Source organism: Uloborus diversus, chromosome 3 (genome assembly GCF_026930045.1).
Source record: "Uloborus diversus isolate 005 chromosome 3, Udiv.v.3.1, whole genome shotgun sequence".
NCBI lineage: Eukaryota > Metazoa > Arthropoda > Arachnida > Araneae > Uloboridae > Uloborus > Uloborus diversus.
In genome coordinates this window covers 192810401-192833413 of record NC_072733.1, presented here as the reverse complement: position 1 = coordinate 192833413, position 23013 = coordinate 192810401, and the positions used below count along the sequence as shown (strand labels likewise).

Below are 23013 nucleotides of genomic sequence, written 5' to 3'. Positions count from 1 at the left end.
GCCTATTAAGAGAGCAGTGTCCAGTTAGTAACCCAACAGACTTTTTGATCTCATTCCTGCTCAAGTTAAGCAGTTCCTTAGACCTGAGCCAGGGAGGCTGCTGGTTCAGAGTCTTGGCCTGTCTTTGAGACTCGGACTGAAGCCACAGGCTATATGATTCATCCATAAGAAATTTCTTTGCTGTAGTCCTTACTGCATTGTAGGGCAGGCAGAGGACAGGCTTGGGTCCCAAAGACAGTACATGGAGCCCTGTTTAGCTAACTGATCTGCCAATTCGTTACCTACAATGTCACAGTGACCAGGAACCCAGTAAAGGGAGACCCTATTACTGCCAGCTAGTCTTACCAGTGCATTATGGCACTCCCAAACTGTTTTGGTAGTAAAACAGTTACGATTGAGAGCTTTCAACACAGCTTGGCTATCAGAGAATATTCTGATAACCTTCCCGCTTAGGCCTCGATCTAGGCAGTTGTTTACACAAGCCAATATGGCTAAAGTTTCTGCCTGGTAGACAGTAGCAAGCTTCCCTAAAGAGAAGCACAGATTAGTGTTATTGCTGCTGCAATATTCACCAGAGCCAGTTCCAGACGCAGTCTTGGAACCATCTGTAAACCAGATTTCGTGTGCATTGCCAATGATATCTTGTACATCCTTCCATTGCTCTCTGGACGGAAACACAATGTTATAATTGGCATTAAAACTGAATTGTTTTAACATCCAGTCAGAAGGATCATAAAGTAAGGATGCTTACTAGTCTTTGCACACAGTTTATCGTACAGAGACAGGTAACGAGGGGACTTCCAGAGACCCATGAGCTTGAGGTGGTATGCACACAGAATCGCTTCCATTTCCTCTTGCTTATGCAACGGAAGAAGGCTAAGAAGGAGATCAAGGCTATGGGAAGGAGTAGTTCTCATGGCACTAGTGATAGTAATAGTAGCCATCCTTTGTACTTTGGCGAGGCAACCCTCAGCCGTAATGGTACAGGTTTTACCCCACCAGGCAATTGCCCCATACGTAACCGTAGGTACAATTACTCTAGTATAAACCCAGTGAGCGATTTTTGGAGAAAAACCCCAATTAATACCAATTGCACGTCTACAAGACCAAAAGATTCTCTTGGCCTTATCGGTAATTTGCTTAAGGTGAGAATTCCATGTCAAAGTTTTGTCAAAGATCACACCCAGGTACTTGACCTCACTAGAGTAGGCAAGAGGCGAACCAAAGAACTTAATTATCTTCAAGTCTTTGAGACGTTTACGAGTGAAGGGAACCAAATAAGTCTTATTCGGATTGACCGTAAGACCTGCCTCCAAACACCACTTTTCAATTTCCTTAAGGGAATGAGATTTGTAACAGTATCATGGAACCCACCCCTAATAACAAGGGTTATGTCGTCTGCATAGCCAATGCAGTGCAGACCTCTGCGACGAATTCTTTCCAGAAGTTCATCAACCACCAGGCACCAAAGCAAAGGGGAGAGAACGCCCCCTTGTGGGCAGCCACGACGGCAGTTACCCAACATCATAGTTCTGCCCAGCATGCAAGCTTTTGCCATACGGGTTGTTAGCAGACTATTAACCCAGGTACATATCATGGGATCAATTCCCTTGTGTGCGAGAGAATCGTTAATTGTCTCAGTAGGGACCTTATCAAAAGCTCCCTCAATGTCAAGGAAAGCAGCGAGAGCTACTTCTTGTCCATTTACTGCATTATCCAGAGCTGTTGTCAGCTCATAAAGGGCAGTCTCAGTGGACCTTCCAGGCTGATAAGCATGTTGGCACTTAGAAAGAGGGTTGGTTTTCAAAACACAATCCCTGATGTGCCTATCAATCAGTTTCTCCAGAGTTTTAAGGAGAAAAGAGGTAAGACTGATGGGTCTAAAGGTTTTCGCCACATTGTAGTTTGGCTTACCAGGCTTGGGTATAAAAATTACTTTGCAAGTTCTCTAAGCATAAGGCACATAGGCAAAAACAAGACAGGACCTGTAGATCCTACAAAGATGTGGTGTACCTGTCATCTGTAATTATAGAGCCAGGAAAGTGTACCCCAAACATCTCTGTTAGAGTACTTTCCCTATCATCAGTAAAGGAACCATCTTCCTTTTCAATGGAACCCAGTTGACAAAATTTGTCTCTAGAGAGTATTTTCGTGAGTTTAGCAACGCGAGAGACACTGTTCAAATGGCTACAGAACTGTCTCCAGTTATCCTGTTTTCTGGTTCTTATAGCCTTATTGTAATTATTGCGAGCGTCATGGTACAAGGACCAATCGCCCGTCTTCTTGGCTTTATTAAAAAGTCTTCTGCAATTCTTTCTTAATCCACTAAGATTTTTACACCACCAAGAAACTCGTCTTGGTAAACTAGTGGAGATTGCATTGCAATTATGTTGATAAGATAGGAGTATAGAATGTTGAAATGAATCAACTGCTAGTTCCAAGTCTAACAACGAAGTAAGTTTGTAATTCTTACCTGATAGGGAGACCCTTAGATCTTCCCGATAGGAATACCAAGATGTTCGTTTGGGATTCCGTTCCTCCTGCAGTATGCTTAGTGCAGGACCTGAAAAAGTCATAAGGATTAGTCTATGGTCAGATAGGGTAATCCGGTCTGACACCTGCCAATCACTTACGCAGTTCAGTGCTCTATCATTACATATCATTAGATCAATGACTTCACATCTGTTTCGGGTAATAAAAGTAGGTTTATTACCTCTGTTGAGGATATTTAGGTTGTTACCTAACAGGTACTCTAAAAGTTCCTCACCTCTCTTGTTGCAATCACTGATTCCCCTCACAATGTGGTGAGCGTTAGCGTCACAGCCAATAATGAACTTCAGCCCTTGCATGCACACAGAATTTTACAAAATTCCTGGCTGAGGTGGCTAAAGGAATTTCATCCTCATAGGATAGATAAGCCAACATGAAACATGCCGAAGCACCATCTTCATTAAATACTCGGATGGCGACATTATCACTGTCAAGAAACTTCGGTAGGCAGAGAGCATTCAGGCGCTTGTTAACAGCTACGCAGGCTCTCGATCTACTACAAGCCAGATCATAAAAGCAGGGCTCCCAAATGGTCTGCTTTTCCCGTCAAAGTCTGTTTTTTAAGGTTAAGTTCGCTTTAGACCGCTTTTTAACATTTTGGTCCGATTACTCCGCTTTTATATTGTTTTTACTTAAAAGTCAGATTTTAAAGTTTCCATTGTGTTCAAAGATACTGTACACCCAAACACGCAGCCGCGGCGCCTTAACCTGACTTTCCCGTATTATTTCGCTTCAGATTGACGTCATTACTCCTTCAACCGCTGCAGCATGGAAATCCATAAAAAAGAGGTTTGGGGGAAGAGTTATGATGTCGAATCGCGGAGCAGGGTGCTACCGATATTTCTCGGAATTGCAGCCTCACGTTTGCAATAACAAATGAACTTTCCGATCTCGGATCTCGATAACTCGAATATTCATCTCAAAGTTTTCATTGGATCCTGAGCTCTTGAGACTGTTGTGTCGTGCGTTGACTGTAATAGTAACGCTGCTATGAACCATCTCTTTTGCAAATAAATTTGGAAGTAATCTCGTGGCGCTTGCGCCATTTTTTTACAGGCGCATACGTTCGTAAATGTACGCTCTTGAAAAACCTTGAAAAGTTCCTGAAAAATATAAAGATTTTTTTCCATGTGCTTGAAAGCCTTGAAAAAGTATGAAAAGTTTCTTTATTGCTTGATTCTTTCAAAAATCATTACAAGCAATCTAAAGCATAGTTTAGATTGCTTGTAATTCTTTTAAAAATATTTCATCAGTGCAATTTTCTGAACATAGGTTCGATATGCAGTATCGCGAAAAATTGCTTTTGTGTTTGAGGTTTCAATCCTTTTGCATCTTGTAAATATTTTGATGTTTTTTACAATCGGAAGTTATTTTGACATGTGCTACTTTAGATTAGCTTATTTTTCGTTTAATTTTGATAATTAACGAAGGAATTAGTTTTGAAACCATCACAACATTGAACTTACTCGCACTTCGCGGAAAACTGATTCTCGCGTTTGAAATTTCAATCCTTTTGCATCTTGTAAATATTTTGATGTTTATGACAATGGGAAGTTATTTTGACATATACTACTTTAGATTAGCTTATTTTTCGTTTAATTTTGATAATTAACGAAGGAATTAAGTTTTGAAACCATCGCAACATTGAACTTACTCGCACTTCGCGGAAAACTGATTCTCGCATTTGAAATTTCAATCCTTTTGCATCTTGTAAATATTTTGATGTTTATGACAATAGGAAGTTATTTTGACATATACTACTTTAGATTCACTTATTTTTCACTTAATTTCAATAATTAACGAAGTAATTATTTTGGAAATCATGGCAACATTGAACTTACTTGGACTTCGCGGAAAATGGGTTTTAGTGTTTGAAATTTCAATCTTTTTGCATCATGAAAATATTAAAATATTTTGCCCAATCGAATGTTATTTTCCCAAATGCTACTAAGATTAGCATGTTTTGTGTTTAATTTAGTAGAAAATAAATAAATTTATTTTATGGAAAGTATGCCAAAATTGAACTTGGTTCGTGAAAATTTGCTTATCTGAGCTTTCAATCGTTTTGCATCTAATAAATATTTTTATATTTTTGGCAATTTGAAGTTGTTTTGATATGCTGCATTAGATTAACTCGTTTTAATTTTTATTCAAATAACTAAAAATTAATATATATATTTTTAATTCAAATTTCTAGTTTTGCAACCTTAACTTGCAAACTTAAGTTTAATTATTATTAGCTTATTTTCGGTTATTACTGTTTCTTATGGGGGGGGGGGATATTAAATGTAAACAATTTAGTGCATAACATTTTAACTTAGTTTTTGTATTTAAAACAAAGTTGAAATATAAAATTTTATAAAGGTGAATTTTTGTACATTTTTTTCATTGTCTGCTAAAGAGGGGAATCAGTCCCCCCCCACCCGCATAAAAGTTCAAAGCACTCATGGTCTTGCAATCATGGAGTTTTTTTTAAAATCTAAGTTGATCTGCTTCTCTTTGTGATTACCGTATATACTCGCGTATAAGTTGAGAAATTTTGTCCAAAAAATAAGGCTTGAGATGGGGGATCGACTTATGCGCGAGTAAAAATTTCCGAAATTTTTTTGCGATCAAAACACAACGCGAAACGGTGACGTGCGGTTACAGGTATGAGTCGCAAAGTTGATTGTGTGACAAATTAAACAGATTTAATAAAAAATAATAAAACAAGCCTAAAAAATGTTCCCAAAACAAGAAATTTTTTTATATTCATTAAGAATAAAATCAACAATTAAGAGAAATCGTAATTGAAAATACGAAAACACGTTTGACGCGGAAAAATTTCCACACAGAGGTATGAAAATTTTACATTTCTCTTTCATTATTTTTTAAATATTTATTTTTAATCAACGTATCAAAAAATATTTTGTGAACAATCACGCCCTCTGTAATTTCAAATATGTGAACAATACTTTTTTGCTTTGTTAGTGGCAACGCATTGTGACACAGAGTTAGATTCCGACATTTCGACGGTGCCGCGGACGAATTTTATGATGATGATGATGACACATACTATATGACGGATTAGGATTTCCGCGAACTTTACTGCGCATCTGACTCGGAATCTGAATTTGAAGGATTGATAGATTTTTATATTTTGCTGTTTTTTGTTTTGTAAATAAATGTGTTTTTTATGTTTGAACTTATTTGAAAATATTTTGCCATTTTCTTTCGGAAGTTGGGGGTCGACTTATACTCGGGTTTCAAATTTTTTCCGATTTTTTTCTCTGAAGGTGGGGGGGGGGGGGGGGGGTCGACTTATAAGTGAGATCGACTTGTACGCAAGTATATACGGTAAGCATTTCAGACATTTTTAGGAAAACTTTCAGTACAATAAATCTTTTATTAAAGTGTCTCTTGTAGAAAAAGCAGTTTGTTTTCGTATACTTTTTATATTACTTTCTTTTATTTACATGTTAGCATTAAATGAAATCTGCATGTAATATTTATAGTGCGAATTTAGGGTAGTACCTTGAAAAACATTTTTTTACACTTGAAAAGTGCTTACATTTTTTTTCTCCTTAAAGGGTATGAACCGTGTGATAAAGAGATTAAATTTAAAATTCAAATATAAAATAATTTTATTATAAACTCAGTTGTAGCTTTGCTGAAAATCAAAACAATATTTTTTAGGTTTCAATGTGAGTCATGAGGAAGTGCAAATTTCTCAGCAAATAGTTAGATGAAACTGATGAAGATGGGAGCAAAATTAGAGACTGGTGAAAACAACAAGAGAATAAAGTTTTTTTTTGTTTGGTGTATGATAACGCTATATTAAGAAGCATTAAAAGACAGAAAAACATAAAAATAATTTTAAACTAAATAAAGATGAAGTGCAACTTCACCTTTCCTTCAGTGAGACGTCGAAATGTATCGTTATGTCTATTTAGTTCTAAAGAGGCTGCCTTAAGTGCTGAACTAAGTGCCCCCTCCCCCCAAATGTTATGCACTTTTATCAATGGATAAAAAAAATCAGTTTCACTGGTGATAAAAGAATTGTATCTCTTGTTATTATAGTTAATTAACGAATTATCTTCACAAATTTTTCAGCTGGCAACTAATTTGCCTTTTGGTGCTTCATGGGTTTAACTATGAGTGGTCCTCTCAAGGTCCTCTTTTTGATCCTAACTGGTCCTCTTTAGTCCCCTTTTTGATTGAAAATGGTCCTCTTTTACCCTTTTCTGAAGCTAAAATGTGTTGGGAGCCCTGTCGAAGAGATTACCACAGCTACCCAGACCGAGGATTTTCCCGTGGTTAACCCAGGGTTCCTGTACTAGGGCAATGTCAATTCTTCCTTCAGCCAAGTCTTTACTGAGAAGAGCAGTAGCAGACTGGCAATGATGAAGGTTAAGCTGCGCAACTATGATGCCAGGCACCTCCATTGCAGAGTGCGGGGACCTGCTAAGGGGTAGTTTTTTTGTTAGGATGAGTATCCTGCAAGAGGGTCTCATCCGTTAACGTGACATCAGAATCTGCATCTGAAACGTCAAGATTTTCCATAAAGTTCGTAATCGAATTTGTAGTGGATTCAGGAGAGTTAGAACCATTATCTTTGCTCTCAATACTTACAGTAGGAGTGGATTCAGATGGTGTCCCATCCACCGAAGTTTCCACCCCTTCCATCTTTGCAGGATCTTGATTTGACTTTATAGCAATTCCTTTTTTTATCGAATTGCTTTATATAATTTTTAAATCATGAATTTTACTTGATATTCATCATGCATGGGAAAAGTAATGTCCCGCAGCTAAATCAAAATCGTCAAATTAAAGCCTCACACTTTTGTCACTTATTTTATAGGTTATCTAACAAAACTGGTTTTCAGATTATACACTTGTTTGTTTAGGTTAACCAGACTTAAATGCTCATTGCTGCATTTTAAGAAGGGCATTCTGAAAATTGAGAAAATGTTTCGCATCTCTGAAATTGACTGTCGATTTTTGTCGAAACAAAATCGATTTTTTTTTCTACTTTTTTGGGGAAATTTAGGAACCCAAAGATATTGTCCTAGGAAGCTAAAATTTTAACGATATTGGTGCTAAAAGGCAACTTTTGAGATCCCTGGCGTTTCAAAATTCGAAAATTAAATTTTTTCACCCCATCCTACTAGTCAAACATGTCCCAGCCAAATTCCTGTTGGAGGTCTTTTGTCACATTCGCGATTGATTTCTTGCCACAATGTCAAACAACCAATGGAAAAGTTTATTGTGAAACACTTAAGAAATTGTGCGACAGTATACAGAACAAGTGCCGAAGACTTCTGTCAAAAGGTGTTTTTTTTCTTTATTATAACACCCGACATATGACAAAGATCTACTACAGGAATTTGGCTAGGACATGTTTGAACATCCTCCTTATAGCCCTGATCCCCCTCCTAGCTATTCCCACCTCTTTTCGCACCTGAAATCTTTCATTGGTGGGCAACACTTCAACAGCGATGAAGAGCTGAAATGACAAGTTACCATATATAGTTAAAAATGTATAGCCACTTCAGGCGGCAACCTTCTATGAAGAAGGCATACAAAAACTTATGCCAAACTATGACAAATATCTGCAAAATTGTGGGAGTTTTGTAGAAAAGTAGTTTAAGAGTTCAAGATTTTTCAGCAATAAATATTTTTCCTGTATCCATGTACGATATATTTTTATTAGGAAATTACATTTAGAAAGAGTATTTTGTACCAAATCTATGGTTCATCATTCTTTACAACATTTCTAAGTGAAAAACTTTAAAAAGACCTCTTTTTAAAATAATAAAGAAGAGTTTATAAGCCACAAAAATGCATGTGTTAATATACGCTTAGGAATCTAGGTTTCGTCTGTTACATTACCCATAATGTCATTTTATGCCCACAGTGATGTCAGATGAATCTAGTCCATTGTCTCCAACGACCCCCCCCCCCCTAAAGTAGAAAACATCATTTAAGAAATTAGTAGATATTCCAAGGATGAAAAATATTTTGAACTTGTTTTGAAATTCTGTACAGGGGCTTGCTTGTAAAGTAAGATAAAATATCCTTATAAAAGCCCTTACTTTGTTCGGTTTTGTTACCAATATGCGTACGTTTTGAATTTTAACTAAGCATGTATTTAAAAGTTGTCAAGTTGGGTACCATATTTAAGCTCATACTTGAATTTGACTTTGTATTTTTGACATTTTTTTTTCTAAACCCTGAAACAAGTTTTTCTTGCAGAAGATGGCTTTGTATTGTTTGAAACTAATAAAGAGCATGTCATCTGTAAATTTGTTCGTAAGCAGGCCCGGGTCTGCAAACTCGCAGACCCCACGGTGGGGGCACGTCTTAAAGGGCTCAACAGCCCAAGAAATTGGAAAAAAAAAAAATAGCTCTAAAACTTAGCATTGCAAATATACACTGCTGGTCTCTGAAAGCTGACCCTTCAGGTTTTGCTGCAAGGGGTCCCAAAACTTATAGATCCGGGCCTGTTCTTGAGTAATGTATGATGTATGATATGACATATTATTATTGATTGTGATACAATAATAAACCATAAATTTGAATGCATGAATTGAAGGTAAGTGTTTGGTAAATGCAAGGATATAAAAAATCATTCTCTTTTATTTTAAGCATGGTAAATTGCTGTTTAAATGATAATCATGTTAAGTCAGGAATATCATGAATAAAAGATATCTCTTTCATACTTTTGAGAATGTTTGGAAGATAATTGCTTTGACAAAACCTTGCTTTTCAGTTCACACTCATGGCCTGATTAAACCTTTGCATTTAGGGGAAACTCAATCTCATTTTGAGTCACTCAACTTCTTATTCAGGGAAATTTTTCAAAAAATTCTACAAAAATTGAAATAACACTTTCTAATGGTTCAAATATTATTTCTGAAAGTGGCGCTGCAGAATTTTGATTAAAGTTTATTCCTCCTCCCCTCCTTCCTTTTCCAACATACAGAATTTTGTACATTAAATATGTTTGCACTGTCATTGTTAGCGTATACGGGTGTTGTTGAAAGAGATTTTTCACTTTACAAAATTTATTGGATATAAAAGTACATTGGGCCACAATTTGGTCAAATTTTGTGGAATACGTTCTAATGTTTGCAATCCCTTTAAAACTGTATTTAAACTCGGAAACTGGAATTTTTAAGCTCAATTTTTCAGTCATTTTTGGGTCCCCTGAAAATTTTGAGGTGATACTCTAGCTTCCTTGTCCTTCTCACATTACCTTAAGTATTACACACTTTAATAAACTGTCCTGAATAAAGCTTTCTCTAAAGAAACAACCTTTTGACTCTCCTATTTTTTAATAACTTCATTAAAAAGAATGAATTCACTTTTTGACTTTTTGTTTATCATTAATATTTTCCATTTTGTTATATTTTGCCGCTAGAAATGTTTGCCTCGGCTATTTTTTGTCTGTACCTTTCCTTTTGTTATTCTTTTAAATGTTACTCATTGTCAACTTATTGTTCATTTGTACTGCTGTTTTCATTCTTTAGGCATGCCATCAGTTGAAGTTGGTTTGAATGACATTATCAGACAAGGCAAGGAGGTTGTTGGAAGATATGACATTATACCTGTAGTAACTGAGGAATGGATCAGGCTAGAGGATTGTGAATTTCATTCATGTGTCATTCAAGATGAGTTTTATAAAAATCGTGTGATAAAGTAAGTTTTATTCTAGAGGAGTTTTGTAAAAATCGTGTGATGAAATAAATTTTATTTATACTTTGATTCTCATCCTGTGTCTTTAAGTCACTAAATTTATAATTTAATTCTTGTATACCACTCAAACCCCCTACTTTTAGCAAAAAAGGCAAGAAAAAAATTGAAAATGTTTGTATTAGTCAATTCCCTACTTTCAGATAAAAAATCTGCGATATTTAATATCTTGTTCAAAAGGTTTTGTTTTTGTGACTGCAATTGTGGTTAAAGGTTTGTTTCCGTGAGTACAATTTTTGTTCAGTATTGCTTATACAGTTGGCTCTCTGTTTAACGATGCTCTATTTAACGACTTTCTCTATTTAACGACGGCTTTTCACGGTCCCAGATGGTCCACTATAGTGTTAAAAGCATTCTATTTAAGGACGATTTTTTGTGGTCCCTTGAAAGTCGTTAAACAGAGAGCCAACTGTACTTTGCATTTATATTTACAAAATTTTGCTAATAATAAAAAAAGAGCTAACTTCTGCACGATCAACTCGATGAAAATTCCTAGGTCTAGTGTTTCCTGCACTTTTTGTGTCTAGTTTTTTAATTTAATTGTTTCAAAATGAGGCTGCATATTAGTTTTTCATGATTTGCAGACTTAGTGCATTCCGCAAACAATAGCATCCGTTCTTTCATATGGCACCTCTATCGGTGGACAGCTGTTTTACTTTAAATTAGGTAGATTTGATCTAACAGTCAGACAATATTAAGTTATGTCTCAATATGACAGTATATATTTCTTTAGCATTTATTTGAAAGAGTTGGATTAAAACTGAGAAGATGTGCTCATTTTCAAAAAAATTTTTTTTTTTCAAGAGTTGTTTGTGAAAATCTTTCACAAATTTTTTGTACTAAATTGCTTGACTTATATGCGAGTATGTATGGTATGCTAAAAATGCTTTTATCAAAATTGATTTTAGCTCCTTATAATTAATATATTTTTTTAAATATTTAATGTGGAATTTTTAAGAAAATGTTTTGTGATAGAACTTGTCATATGCTCAGGGTATAGAGTTTGAATCGTTGAGTTTCCTGTAGTTTTTACAGCTCTTACCACCTGAAATTTTCTGGCCATCTATCCAGCATCTACAGTCTAGTTTCTTTGTTCAGTATATATTAGAGTTATTATAACTGCTCACCTTTTTTAAGAATAGCAACTTTTTAAAAATATCGTGTATTTCTTTGTTTTTCAATTTCTAAGGAAAGTACAGTCCAATCCCAGTTATCAGCCTTTCGATTGTCCACCACTCTGGGTTATCTGTCACACCAGCAGCATTTTTTTATTTAATGAATTAATGAAAAAAAAAAGATGTTGAAAAATGGTCTGCCGAAAACTTGCAAATGTCAGCAAGTGTATGGGTCAGCCGATAGCTTATGGGCTTCTGCGAGTGTATGTGTCTGTCAATAGCGTGCATGTTTCAGTGAGTGTATGTAATCTCTTACTAATATGTCTCTAACGGGGGGATTCCCCTCAGTGACCTTAAATTAATCATGAAAAATGAAACAATGACATTAATTGATTCGTATGTTTATTTTACTATTTTTTATTTCTTCAGTAATATAACCCTCCCTATTATCCATCACTTTTGCTTACATGTCTTTCCACCAGCCTGTTTATAGTGATTAACCCGACTCTATTGTATGCCAGTTTCAAGTTTTTCTTTTATGTTTTGATTTCAGACTTGTGTACATTGTGCTGATAAACAAAAGTTTATCTGTGTGTAATGAAATTTTTAGTAAAGTTGAGGTAAAATGAGGTTTTCAGTTTCCTGTTATTCTTCCTTGCAAATTGCTTTTCTTTTCTTTTTTTTTCGAATTTGAAATTTTATCTTTGATTTATATTTTATTAATGATTAAAATATTTTCTTCTTCAAAATGGTGGGGAAAATGTTCATCATTTTCTGTGGTGCACACAGGAATTTCTCAAGGGGGGGGGGGTTTTTCCAGGATTGAATGTCCACCATTCTCATATCATACTCCAACACACATTCAAACATATTTTTTTTTATTCTATTGACTTTTGGGAACAAAAAACATTAAAAAAATATATTAAATAATTACTTAGCATTAATTAATAAAATAAATTTATGAAGGATGAAAATTTAATTAAAATACAAGAAAGCAGAAGAATGATTTTATTTACTTTTCTCATAGTTAAAAATGAAAACAGCAAAGCAAAATCATCAATCTAGAACAATTTATATTCAGATACAATTCAAATTTGTTAGGGAAAATAGAGCGAAAATAAATTATAGTTTTTTTTCATTTATTAAATATGTAATTATTGTTACCTTTGCTTGGAATTATTTTATATACTACATACACAGGGTTATACTCAATTAAAAAAACTCAAGGGCCATGGAAAGTGTCCAGACCCCTGACCCCACCCCTTGTGTACGCCACTGATCATTTTAATTCTTCAATATTTCTAAATTTGACTCTGCTGCGTGTGTCCATTTATAATCTGAAGGTTCTTCATTATAATAATTTTCTTGGCTCGTGTACATGTTCTATGTAATATAGCTGTCAATGTGGTAGAATTAAGATTTAAATCTCCGATGTTTTAGGAATTACTTTAAATTGTTGACTGAATTTAAGAATTGAATATCAGAGGTTCACTACTTCTACAAAAACTACATTTTTTAATCAAATTTCATGTTTTTAGGCCTGACCGTTTTCCCAATGTGTGCACCATAAACAAACAGTTTGGTTTTATGTATAAATTAGTTTATCTATTCAGTCTTGAAAACTTATATTGAAAGACTTCGTTGTGATTCCAGTTTTATCTTGTTTTCCCTACATGTTTTTAAAAAAAAGGTTGATTTCAGAATATTCTCTTTTAGAGACATTCATATTTAGAACACCCAACTTTGAGAGAATGAATTCCTTATGGGTTTATGTAATAAGTATTAGTTTGTTTGTAGCAAAGATTTGTTTTGGAACAACTGTTCTGTTGTTAAAAAGGTATATATTCAAATTATTTGGAACTTTTTGTGTAGTAAGTGATAAGTGAGAGAGAGAGAGAGAAGAGGTTAGGGGGGGTATGGCTAATGTTGCAAACTAGATGTTGATGTATTCGAAATTGGAATCATTTAGTTCTAGGCACACCGTATTCTTGAGGAAGAAATGATGTAGGGCAATGTGGGACAAAGTGAAATAGTTAAGATAAATAACATTTTCCAAAACAAACAAAATTGGAAGTGAGAACGGTGTATTTTATAGTGTATCTTGTTTTTTAAAATGTTATTTCATGTTGTTTAATGTATTAAACAACATGAATGCAAATGTTATTTAAAATGTTATTGTGTATTTAAAATGTTGACCATAAATTTGTAACTTTAGGTAAAACTAGGAAATCATCACTTTGCCCCATACATGAGGCATAGTGATGAAAATAATATTTTTTTAAAGAAATATTTTTACTTGATTATTGAAAATAATTTTCTTTGAATGAATAAATAACTAATTAATGAATAAATGCACGAAGTAACTAGTAAAAAAAATGGAATGAATGAATTAAAAAAAAAAAGAATTAATGAATCATTTAGTTTGAAAGAAATTGTCATTGTGTTTACTTTCATAAGTTTAGCTTTAACATCATAAATTTCAAAGTGTTGTAGACTTCTTTAGTTAGTTTTATTGAATGGAATTAGGAATTTGTTATTTGAATATTGAAAAAATTCCAGCATAAAAAAAATAAGTACAATATCTAAATTTGTACATGATGTGCATAATATAGCTTGAGAAAAAATAGCTTGGACACACAAAATACATTATAATGTTAACGCTAATGAAAATATTATGATCAAATTTCAAAATAAATAATAACTTATTATTTTGTCTAATATATTTACAAATTTTCAAAGTGGCTAGCTTTAATACAGAGCTTTAAATGTGTCATAAAATTTTCGGCTGTGGGCTGCAACTCACTGATATTTTATCCGATTCCTTGCATTAGGATTTGTTTAGGAATGCCAAAGTTAAATGAGGTTGAGCACACACCCTTGTCTCCTAGTTGGACCAATCAGAATTACCCATTGGGTTCAAATCTATGGAATACGGTAGCCATTCTTGAGCTCCAATGAAGTCTGGAAAACAGGGCCATGTCCAAGGGGAGGATCTTAGGGGTTAAGCAGCTCTCATTCAGGGGAAAAAAAATAATAATAAAAAAAACAAACTAAGAAAAGTACATTTGACTTAAAATTAACTTAAATGTTGAAGTTTGTTCACAGCATTTTTTTTAACATTCCCTTTAAAATTTCCCAACAATTTTGAAATGCCCTCTTTTTCTCTACTAAAATCATATTTTGGAAAAACTGGTGAAGAAACTGCTGAAAAAGCTGTCAATACAAAGCCATTCACTGCATTTAATACTGCTTCTCATAAAGAGGTTATGATGAGTTGGACGTTTCACAAAAAGAAATGTTGTCGCTATGAAAATGCATAGTAATTATGTCTGGTGATGTAATTTGCATCTGCCACAAGCCCATTCCTATTTAATTTGTCAAAAATTATCTTAAAATACAAAACCAGAAAACATATGTCATAAAAGAATTGGAAATTTTTTTAGTATTTTTTGCAATAAACCGCAGTAAACATAATGTGGTTTGAATCTAAACAAGCAGCAAAATGAATGCATACTGAGGTTACTATACCAGACAGAATTTACTTTCTGGGAGGTGGGGTTCATAACGATCCTTACATGTACAGTACAACCTCGTTTATCAGGACTAATTTAGACCAAAGGCAATCCGAATAAACGAAAATCTGAATAATAAGCAAAAACATTCTTAAGCGAACAGACTTCTCTTTAATTGAAGCAAAAAGACAATGCTTTCTAAAAAAACTTGTACATAGTACCGTTTCTCATAAAAACTTCATTATTTATAGTTCAGCTGCAGTGGTGTCGGTCTGAAGCTCCAAAGTATGCCATTATGTTTATTAAATTAGTACTATACTTAATTGTACGTTCCATCCAGGAATTGTGTGTTTAATAATAAAAAAAAAGAGAAAAACATACATTTGGTGCATCACACTTGTGTTTTCCTGATAATGGTGATAAGAATGAAAAAATATTGAAACCAAAACCCCTCCTTTTATGAAATCCTGGACACAGGCCTGCTGAAAAATGTGTCTTGCACCAATCTCGAGTGCCTTTAGCTCTGTGTGCAGGTGTAGAATCCTTTTGGAAGATCCAGCTTTTGTTTCCAAAGAACTTTTCTGACCAAGGTAAGCATCTTCCAAAGTAAGTTTTCAATATGTTTCTTGATTAATCTTTATCCCTTGATCAACAAAAACATGTGGTGTTTTTTTACAAGCACATATCCCACCCCAAACCATTACAAATTGGGGTCTTTTACACCGTTCACCAATGTAAGAAGGTTGTGGAGACAAGGGTGTGTGCTAAACCTCATAAAACTTTGGCATCCCTAAAGAAATCCTTATGCAGGGAAGGGGATAAAATATCAGTAAGCGAGTTGCAGCCCATAGCCGAAAATTTTGTGACACGTTTAAAGCTCTATATTGAGACTAAAGGTAGCTATTTTGAAACTTTGAAAATATATTAGATGATATAATGTATATTTATTTTAAAGTTTGATCGTAATATTTTCATTAGCATTAAAGTTGTAATGTATTTTGTGTGTCCAAGTAATTTCTTGTCACCCTATATATACATATGATTTAGTAACTATAATCAGCACATGTAATTTTTGAGTGGAAAAGCAATTACAATAAAATTTTGTTGTCAATTAGGTTTCATCCACCAGATGCTTGTCTTTTTGAGCTATTACGTTTTCGTATTCGACCTCCTAAAAGACGGGAGCTTCCACTACAGGTTTGTATTTTCTTCATTTCAAAACATTTTTTTTTCCAGATTGAGTTAAAAAAAATTTTCTTCATAAGTAATAATATTATTTAGAGGTGAATCAAAATACTGACATTGTGTTCATATTTTTCAGTGATTATGTGCCTTTTTTTTTTAGCTTGATGCTAATTTTTTGCACTAAATTAATAAAGTATGGACTTTCGATTGTTTATGATGTATTTTCACTTTCCATAAAAAATGGCCAATTATGAAATATTTCAATACACAGTGCAACTGTGTTATCTTGAATATCTTGAGAAAGAAAAAAAATAGAGGTATAACATTTTTGAGTTATTAAGGTTTTGAAAAAAATGCACTAGTAACCCTCAAACTAACTCAAGCATGCATTTATTTATATTCTATGCAACCACTTCGCATTACGATTAACAAATTGCTCTCACCATTGAACTAGAGATCATATTTATTACTTAGGGGAGACCGGGGCAAGATGACGAATGTCTTAATTTTTTCGTTTTCCACTAGGAAGAAGGACCAACTGAATACTACTGGCTTTCCTACCGGCTGGTCTTTCAGCAGTAGTATAAAGACGCTGAAATAGCCTTTTTTTTTTAGTTTTGAAGCTCTGATTGTTTACGTTACGTTATGTTTATGCCACGTTATAACTTTTATGCATGGGTAAATAAGTTCTGCTACAGATACAGACCTGATAGATCGTTTCACTTCAGTATTTATGAGTAACTTAGTTAATATACTGCCTACTACCATGAATAAAAATCAATCGCCTTCCTTTATGGCAAGAAAGGCAAATCCTTTCAAACAGACAGTCCGGGGCAAGATGGCAGGCTGAAACACGGGGCAAGATGACAAGATTTCTCTTAACGAGTTTTGCTTGTAAAGAGGAATATTGTGACTCTCCAACAGAAAAAGGGATCTAATGCTACAATGCCAAGAGTGGTAGCATGAGGATTGTTCCAATTATGAAAATGTCATTTTTATTTGTAACAATTGTTAGCTGCACAACTAAACACTTCAACATTACGCTACAATGCATTACGCATAATTTGATACTTTGTAAGACGTAAAAATACAGTTATTATTTGTTAAACACTATAATATACATTGGAAAGATAAAATATATTCTACCTTTTTAAGTGTTGTCATCTTGCCCCAGTACTGAGGCAAGATGACGATTTGTTAAAGCTATGAAAAAATAAAAATATCCTTCATTTGTTTTATTCGAAAAATTAAAGGGTAATATATTCAACACTACAAAAGACTATTCTAACAGCTCATGTAAAATTAGTTTTATTATCTTTAAAAATAAATTAATAAACAACAAAAATTGTTAGCATAGTCATCTTGCCCCGGTCTCCCCTACCTATTTTGATGTAACAATATCTAGTATAAAATTTTTGACTCAGTACTGGATATTGTTAGCTGATTCCAAATTTGATATTTTTTACAACTTCCTTCATCAAAAGTTTTCTCACAAACTTGACCTTTTTCTATTATTGTGAAACATGATACACATTAGGTTTTGAAGTGTGCAGAAATTTCTTTTAGAGTTTATTTCCACCCACAAACATCAAAACTCTAATTTCCTCCTCAATCAATAGCACATTCAACTTAAGCTTTTCACCAGCCGTTTTGTAAGAATTAACAAAGCAGAATGATGAACACATTTTCCTGCTTTTTGCTTGAAAACTGGTCAACTACAAACAATGGACTGCTTGTCGTAACAGTGGACATGTGTTTCAAAGCTAACGAAAAGGGCAAAGAATTTTCTCTATGATAAAAACACTTGGATAAAAAGACTACCATATCCATCTCATACACACACTAATCTAGGCACACTCCTCTATTATCTTGCCTCAATCCCCTATTCTTATACTTTCTAGGGAAAAGGGATGAAAGACTACAAGCAGATGTCTCCAGAACTGGTTCTACTACAAAATTTGCCAAGGGGAACATCAATTAAGCCTTGTTTATGTGACAAAAAAACTTAAATACAAAAGAATTTTTATGAAAAATTCAGGGGATAGTCTTACTACTACTCACCCTACCTTGCTATTTATCTCTAATACTTGAAATATCAAGGGTTTCGATATACAGAGAGATAAAGGTTTGACCTTTTTGTCCTGAGAGATGTTTGACCTCTGAATCACATCCCTTAAGAGGGATGTGATTCGGAGGCTGGAAACTGTACCTTGTTTAAAACATGTATCTACTTCACTGAAGTGGTTTTTTATGGCTAATTTCACCACCTGCTACCTTATAAAAGAATTCTTTTTCAAATGAAGACTGAGGGAATGGTGCCAGTTTATTGTAATTAGTCGCGCATACCCTTCCCCCACCTTTCCTTCTTTTCTGGTTTGTTGGCTCTACCTTGGGTATACCATAACTGAATTATGTTGCAAGAGTGAAAATCTTATGTCCCAAGCGATTTTATTGCTGCAATAAAAATGTTTACGATCGGCAAAAAACTAATGGCGAGGAGCCCCGAATGCTTTTACCCCTAACATTATCTAACATCGTCTAAAATTGCGTTTTTGGAACTTCAATTTCAAAATATTGCCGAAGGAGAGTTCCTGAACTCCATCCCTTCAGTAATGCATTCAAAAAGCGTATAAACGTTGTGAAAGATGGAATACAATTTTGTTTTTAAAGCTTTAATTTTGGAAAGAGTGCAAAGCCCCCCCCCCCTTCCTGTAATATTTTTGAAGGTCGCTCAATATTGTGAATTCAAGACTATCTGTTTGAAAAAATTGTAAGAGTCCCTGAACCCCTCCTTTCCCTGAACTTTACCAAAATGGCCAACCATTGCATTTTTTGGATTTCAATTAAAAAAATGTATGGGGGAGGACCCGCAGACCTCCCGTTATTGGCAGTTTTTAAGTTTCTGGAATTACAATATCAAAACGCTTAAATATTACAATTTAAACTAAGTTCATGTTGTTAGAAAAGTCAAAAGCTTAAAATTCAAATATCTATGTTCTCAAATGAAAAAAAAAAAAACTTTTTTTTTTGAATAAAATGCACACAAATATTTCACATAAAATAAATATACTGACATGTTCGGGGAGGAGGTGGTTGAAAAAGAAAAAAGATCACTACTATTTTTATTGAATTAAAATTGCACAGGTTGGGAACGGAGAGCTGAGATCCAAGGCTTGCCCCCTGTCATTGTGGTTACTGGATTCCTCTCCCCCATTAAACTTATTAAATTTATACTACTTGGACTACAAACTAGCCCCCCCTCAAGTGCTGGTCCCCTAGTTTCCGACTAGTTCTAGACTGTCATGGCCTCTCGTCGGCCCTGGTGGAAAAAACAAAAAAATAAAATCCCAAAATTAAAATTAAAAAAAAAAAATATGAAAAAAACAAGTAACTACTTAGATCACATGGAACTGACGTTATCATCGTGTAAAAAATGAAGACCTCAAACATTTTCACCAGTGCATGCAGTTCATGTCATATTCTGCATTTAAAAAAAAGCAAAAAAAAAAAAAAAAAAAAAAAAAAAAAAAAAAGCATAATTATAAAACTTTTTTTTTCTGAAGAAAAAAATTATATGGGAATGTGGTGAAATGTTTTTATAATACATACTAAAATTTTACAAATTAGGCTTTTATACCTTTGGTGAGATGAGTTGAGAAAAAAATTGCAGCAAAAACTGCAAAATAAAAGTTTTTCAAAAATTCATGAAAAATACAAAAATTGCTCTACCTTTTTTTTAATCATAGCAAAAATTAATTTTCTTACACTTGAGTACAAAATTTTTTTTTCTGGCATAATTGGTTGAGGGTCTGTGGTGTAAAAAGTACTAGAAATCATATAAAACATTAAAAAAAAAAAGATTCGAGCTAAAATATGCAAAATAGAGCTCCGAGGTGCACTTTATCGGCAAATATTGCACCTGTATACCAAATTTCATCTTTCTAAGCCTTGCTGTTTTCCCGGGAAGCTTGCCAAAACACACACACAAATATCTTGTTTTATTATATGTATAGAAGATTTAAAATTAGAGTGCATGTTTCATATAAATTTGTTAACAATCTCATTTTGAGCAACTGTTTTTGCCTTTAGGTTAGAGTTTTTATGACTGTTAGCAACACAAGGGTAGAAATAAGGTCTGATATATTAGTTCCAGGATATAGTAGTAGAAAACAAGGTCAAGTGCCATGTGAAAATATTCAGATACGTTTCCCTGTCCCTGAGTGTTGGATCTATCTTTTTAGAACTGAAAAACATTTTCGGTATGGATCTAAAAAATCCACTGCTAGAAGACCAGGAAAAATCAAGGTATGATATCAATGAGTTATTCTATAAGACATGTAAACGAGTAGTACATTTCTTGAATGCTATGTGTGGTTGGAAAATAATTAAATTACTTAAGATGAAAAGCATTTTGTTTTCGTTGTTGAAAAACTAATTAAACTAAATTGTTTAATAATTCAGTCTAATGGCAAAGATCTATTCAATCAGATTTGAACTAGTTGAGTACTAAGTTTCTAGTATGTCAGGGAATGTTTCCTTGCACTGGTATGAAAAAAGTTTAGAGTATGTGGGTAAATTTTATATACATTATTTAATTTTAAAGCTGTAAAACTGCTTGATTGTGGATTAATGCCCTCAATTTTATCCTGATTGGATTCAAGGTTTGAAATAGGGTTCAATTTCTAGGGCGGAATGACCGGTTTACTTCAGATTCTATGGGGGATTTTTTGAATTAGGAAAGAATTTTTATTTTCATAAGTAATGAAAATTTGTTTAGAATTTTTTAATAATTCATTTTTATTTCATTTTTCTATTTACTCATTTTTAAATTATAATTTTTTTTAGTGAAATAACACCATTGTCAGATAATTATTAAGTTATTTTGCAATTCCATTTTATGATTTCGTTTTTCAAAAAATATTTTATAACTAAGTAACATACACTCAATAATTATATAATATAGACCTTTTTTGGATCTAATTATCCAAATAGGGTTCAGTCCCCATTGATTAGAATGATTGGGTTTCTACTGTACAAGAACAGTAGACCTTTTTTCAGACAGTCAAAAAGTTAAGGTGAAAAATTGCATACCTATTGAAATTGGCCTATCATTTCCAGCAGCTTTCAGATCGCATTTCGACCATGGAATCGGATCGCAATTCGTGGAAGTTGGCGGATCGAAATTCGTTATGGCGGCGGATCGGAATTCGTTATGGCGGCGGATCGGAATTCGTTGATGCTGACAGATCAGAATTCGTTGATGCCGGCAGATCGGAATTCATTGAATTGCTTTGAATTGACGGACGCTTTATTAAAAATTTATCCATCTTTAGGATACCATATAAATATTTTCCAATATGAAATAAGAGCTATGGAGTTTAAAATTTCTAAAATACAACATTTAAACTCGCGAAGACAAAATAGCGAAAAGTATTTGATGCATTTCAAAACAAGACGAGAGCTTAAAGAACCACGTTGTAACCTCTGACCTCGCAGAAATCGCCACTTCTTCCGACATAAGCAGAAAGAGGAGTGCCAGAACCAATTCTAAATGTTGCAAGCATTCTTACGAATCAGACGAAGTAAGAGCGGAAATTTCATTGTATAACCAGCATGGTATTTTATAACTTCATCATGCTCTTACATGTTTTTACAATTTTCACTCTATTTGAAAAAATTATTTCCCCCCTTAAAAAAAGAGAGAACATGGAAATTTTGAGAAAGTTACCATTCTAGTGTTAAAATTGCCAAATAATGGAAGGCTTGGCAATCATTTTGCCCTTCTCTTATTTATTTGTATGAAAGAATGGATGACGTGGAGTTTCCAGTAGGGCTGCTCTCAATGTTTGATGGGACGGGGAAATCCGGATTTTGCTGGTCGTAGCGTGAGGGGGGAGGAAATTGTTCACTCTTCGGCAATACTACGCTGGGAGGAAAAAAAAATTCTTCTTCCCCGTCTGGGATTCATTATTGGGTTTGAGAATCTAAGACCCTGAGGGGGAAATTCCCGCACAGACCTTTAGATTGAGCAGGATTTTCCAATTTTATGTGCATTTTGTGCAACCCTGAGCTCTATTTCAAAACCCTGAGTTATATAAAAAATCCAATTTTTTCCCCGCTTCTGTTAAAATGTGTGAAACATTTATGTAAATACAGTGTATGAACAAGTATTGTGCTAATAAAATTAGTTTTAAAAGAACTGGTATAAATAGGAGCATAGGAAACCAATCATTTTGGGGTTTACTTCATTTGAAGGCCTAGGTTTTGAGCAGTAGCAACAGGCTATAGGGAAGTAATATACTTAGTAATCCATACAAGAGTTCAGCTCACATTCATTGTATACTGTTCATAATGAAGCTTTGAAATTTAGGAAATGAAACTCAAAACACAATTTTCAAAGCCAAATATGAATGTTTATATCATATTACCTCACATTAGCTGGCATGTCTTTAAATTCGGGTGTCAAGGGGTTTTCAATAACACTAGCTTGGTCCTTTCCAGCATGCCGGAAAGAATGAGGTTTTGAAAATATATTTAATTTAACATTGTAAATACATGTCTCTTAAAACATCTTGTGAGTCCCATATTTTTATTGATATTAATGAAACTTATTGACTTAATTTGTTAAAATACTAATTAAAAATATTATTTTTGTGATTTTCGCAAGAGAAATCTAATCGATTAGAAATAGTTTTATAAAATATTGAATTAAAAAGAAGTAAACAGTCCTTATCCTAGAGTTTAAGTATTTTGCAATTACCTACAGAATTTAATTTGCCTACTCAATGTATAAAAAATAAGTTTACCTCTCAAAATGAAACTTAAATCATTTTATAAAGCAAACTATTAACAAATCGCAATTACTATCAATGTTTCTGAATTACTCATTTTATTGTCATATAACTAAACTGTGGGAA

The 23013-nt window shown here is 33.8% G+C and overlaps 1 protein-coding gene across 1 annotated transcript in view; it reads left to right on the top strand.

Moving 5' to 3' along the window:
* LOC129219106 (protein stoned-B-like) overlaps positions 1 to 23013 on the top strand; it is a 42977-nt gene that overhangs the window by 11484 nt on the left and 8480 nt on the right. Inside the window, exons 4-6 of the mRNA XM_054853425.1 lie at positions 10062 to 10230; positions 16027 to 16108; positions 20186 to 20401. Of these exons, the coding sequence (XP_054709400.1) occupies positions 10062 to 10230; positions 16027 to 16108; positions 20186 to 20401 (467 nt within the window). The remainder of the gene's footprint in view (positions 1 to 10061; positions 10231 to 16026; positions 16109 to 20185; positions 20402 to 23013) is intronic.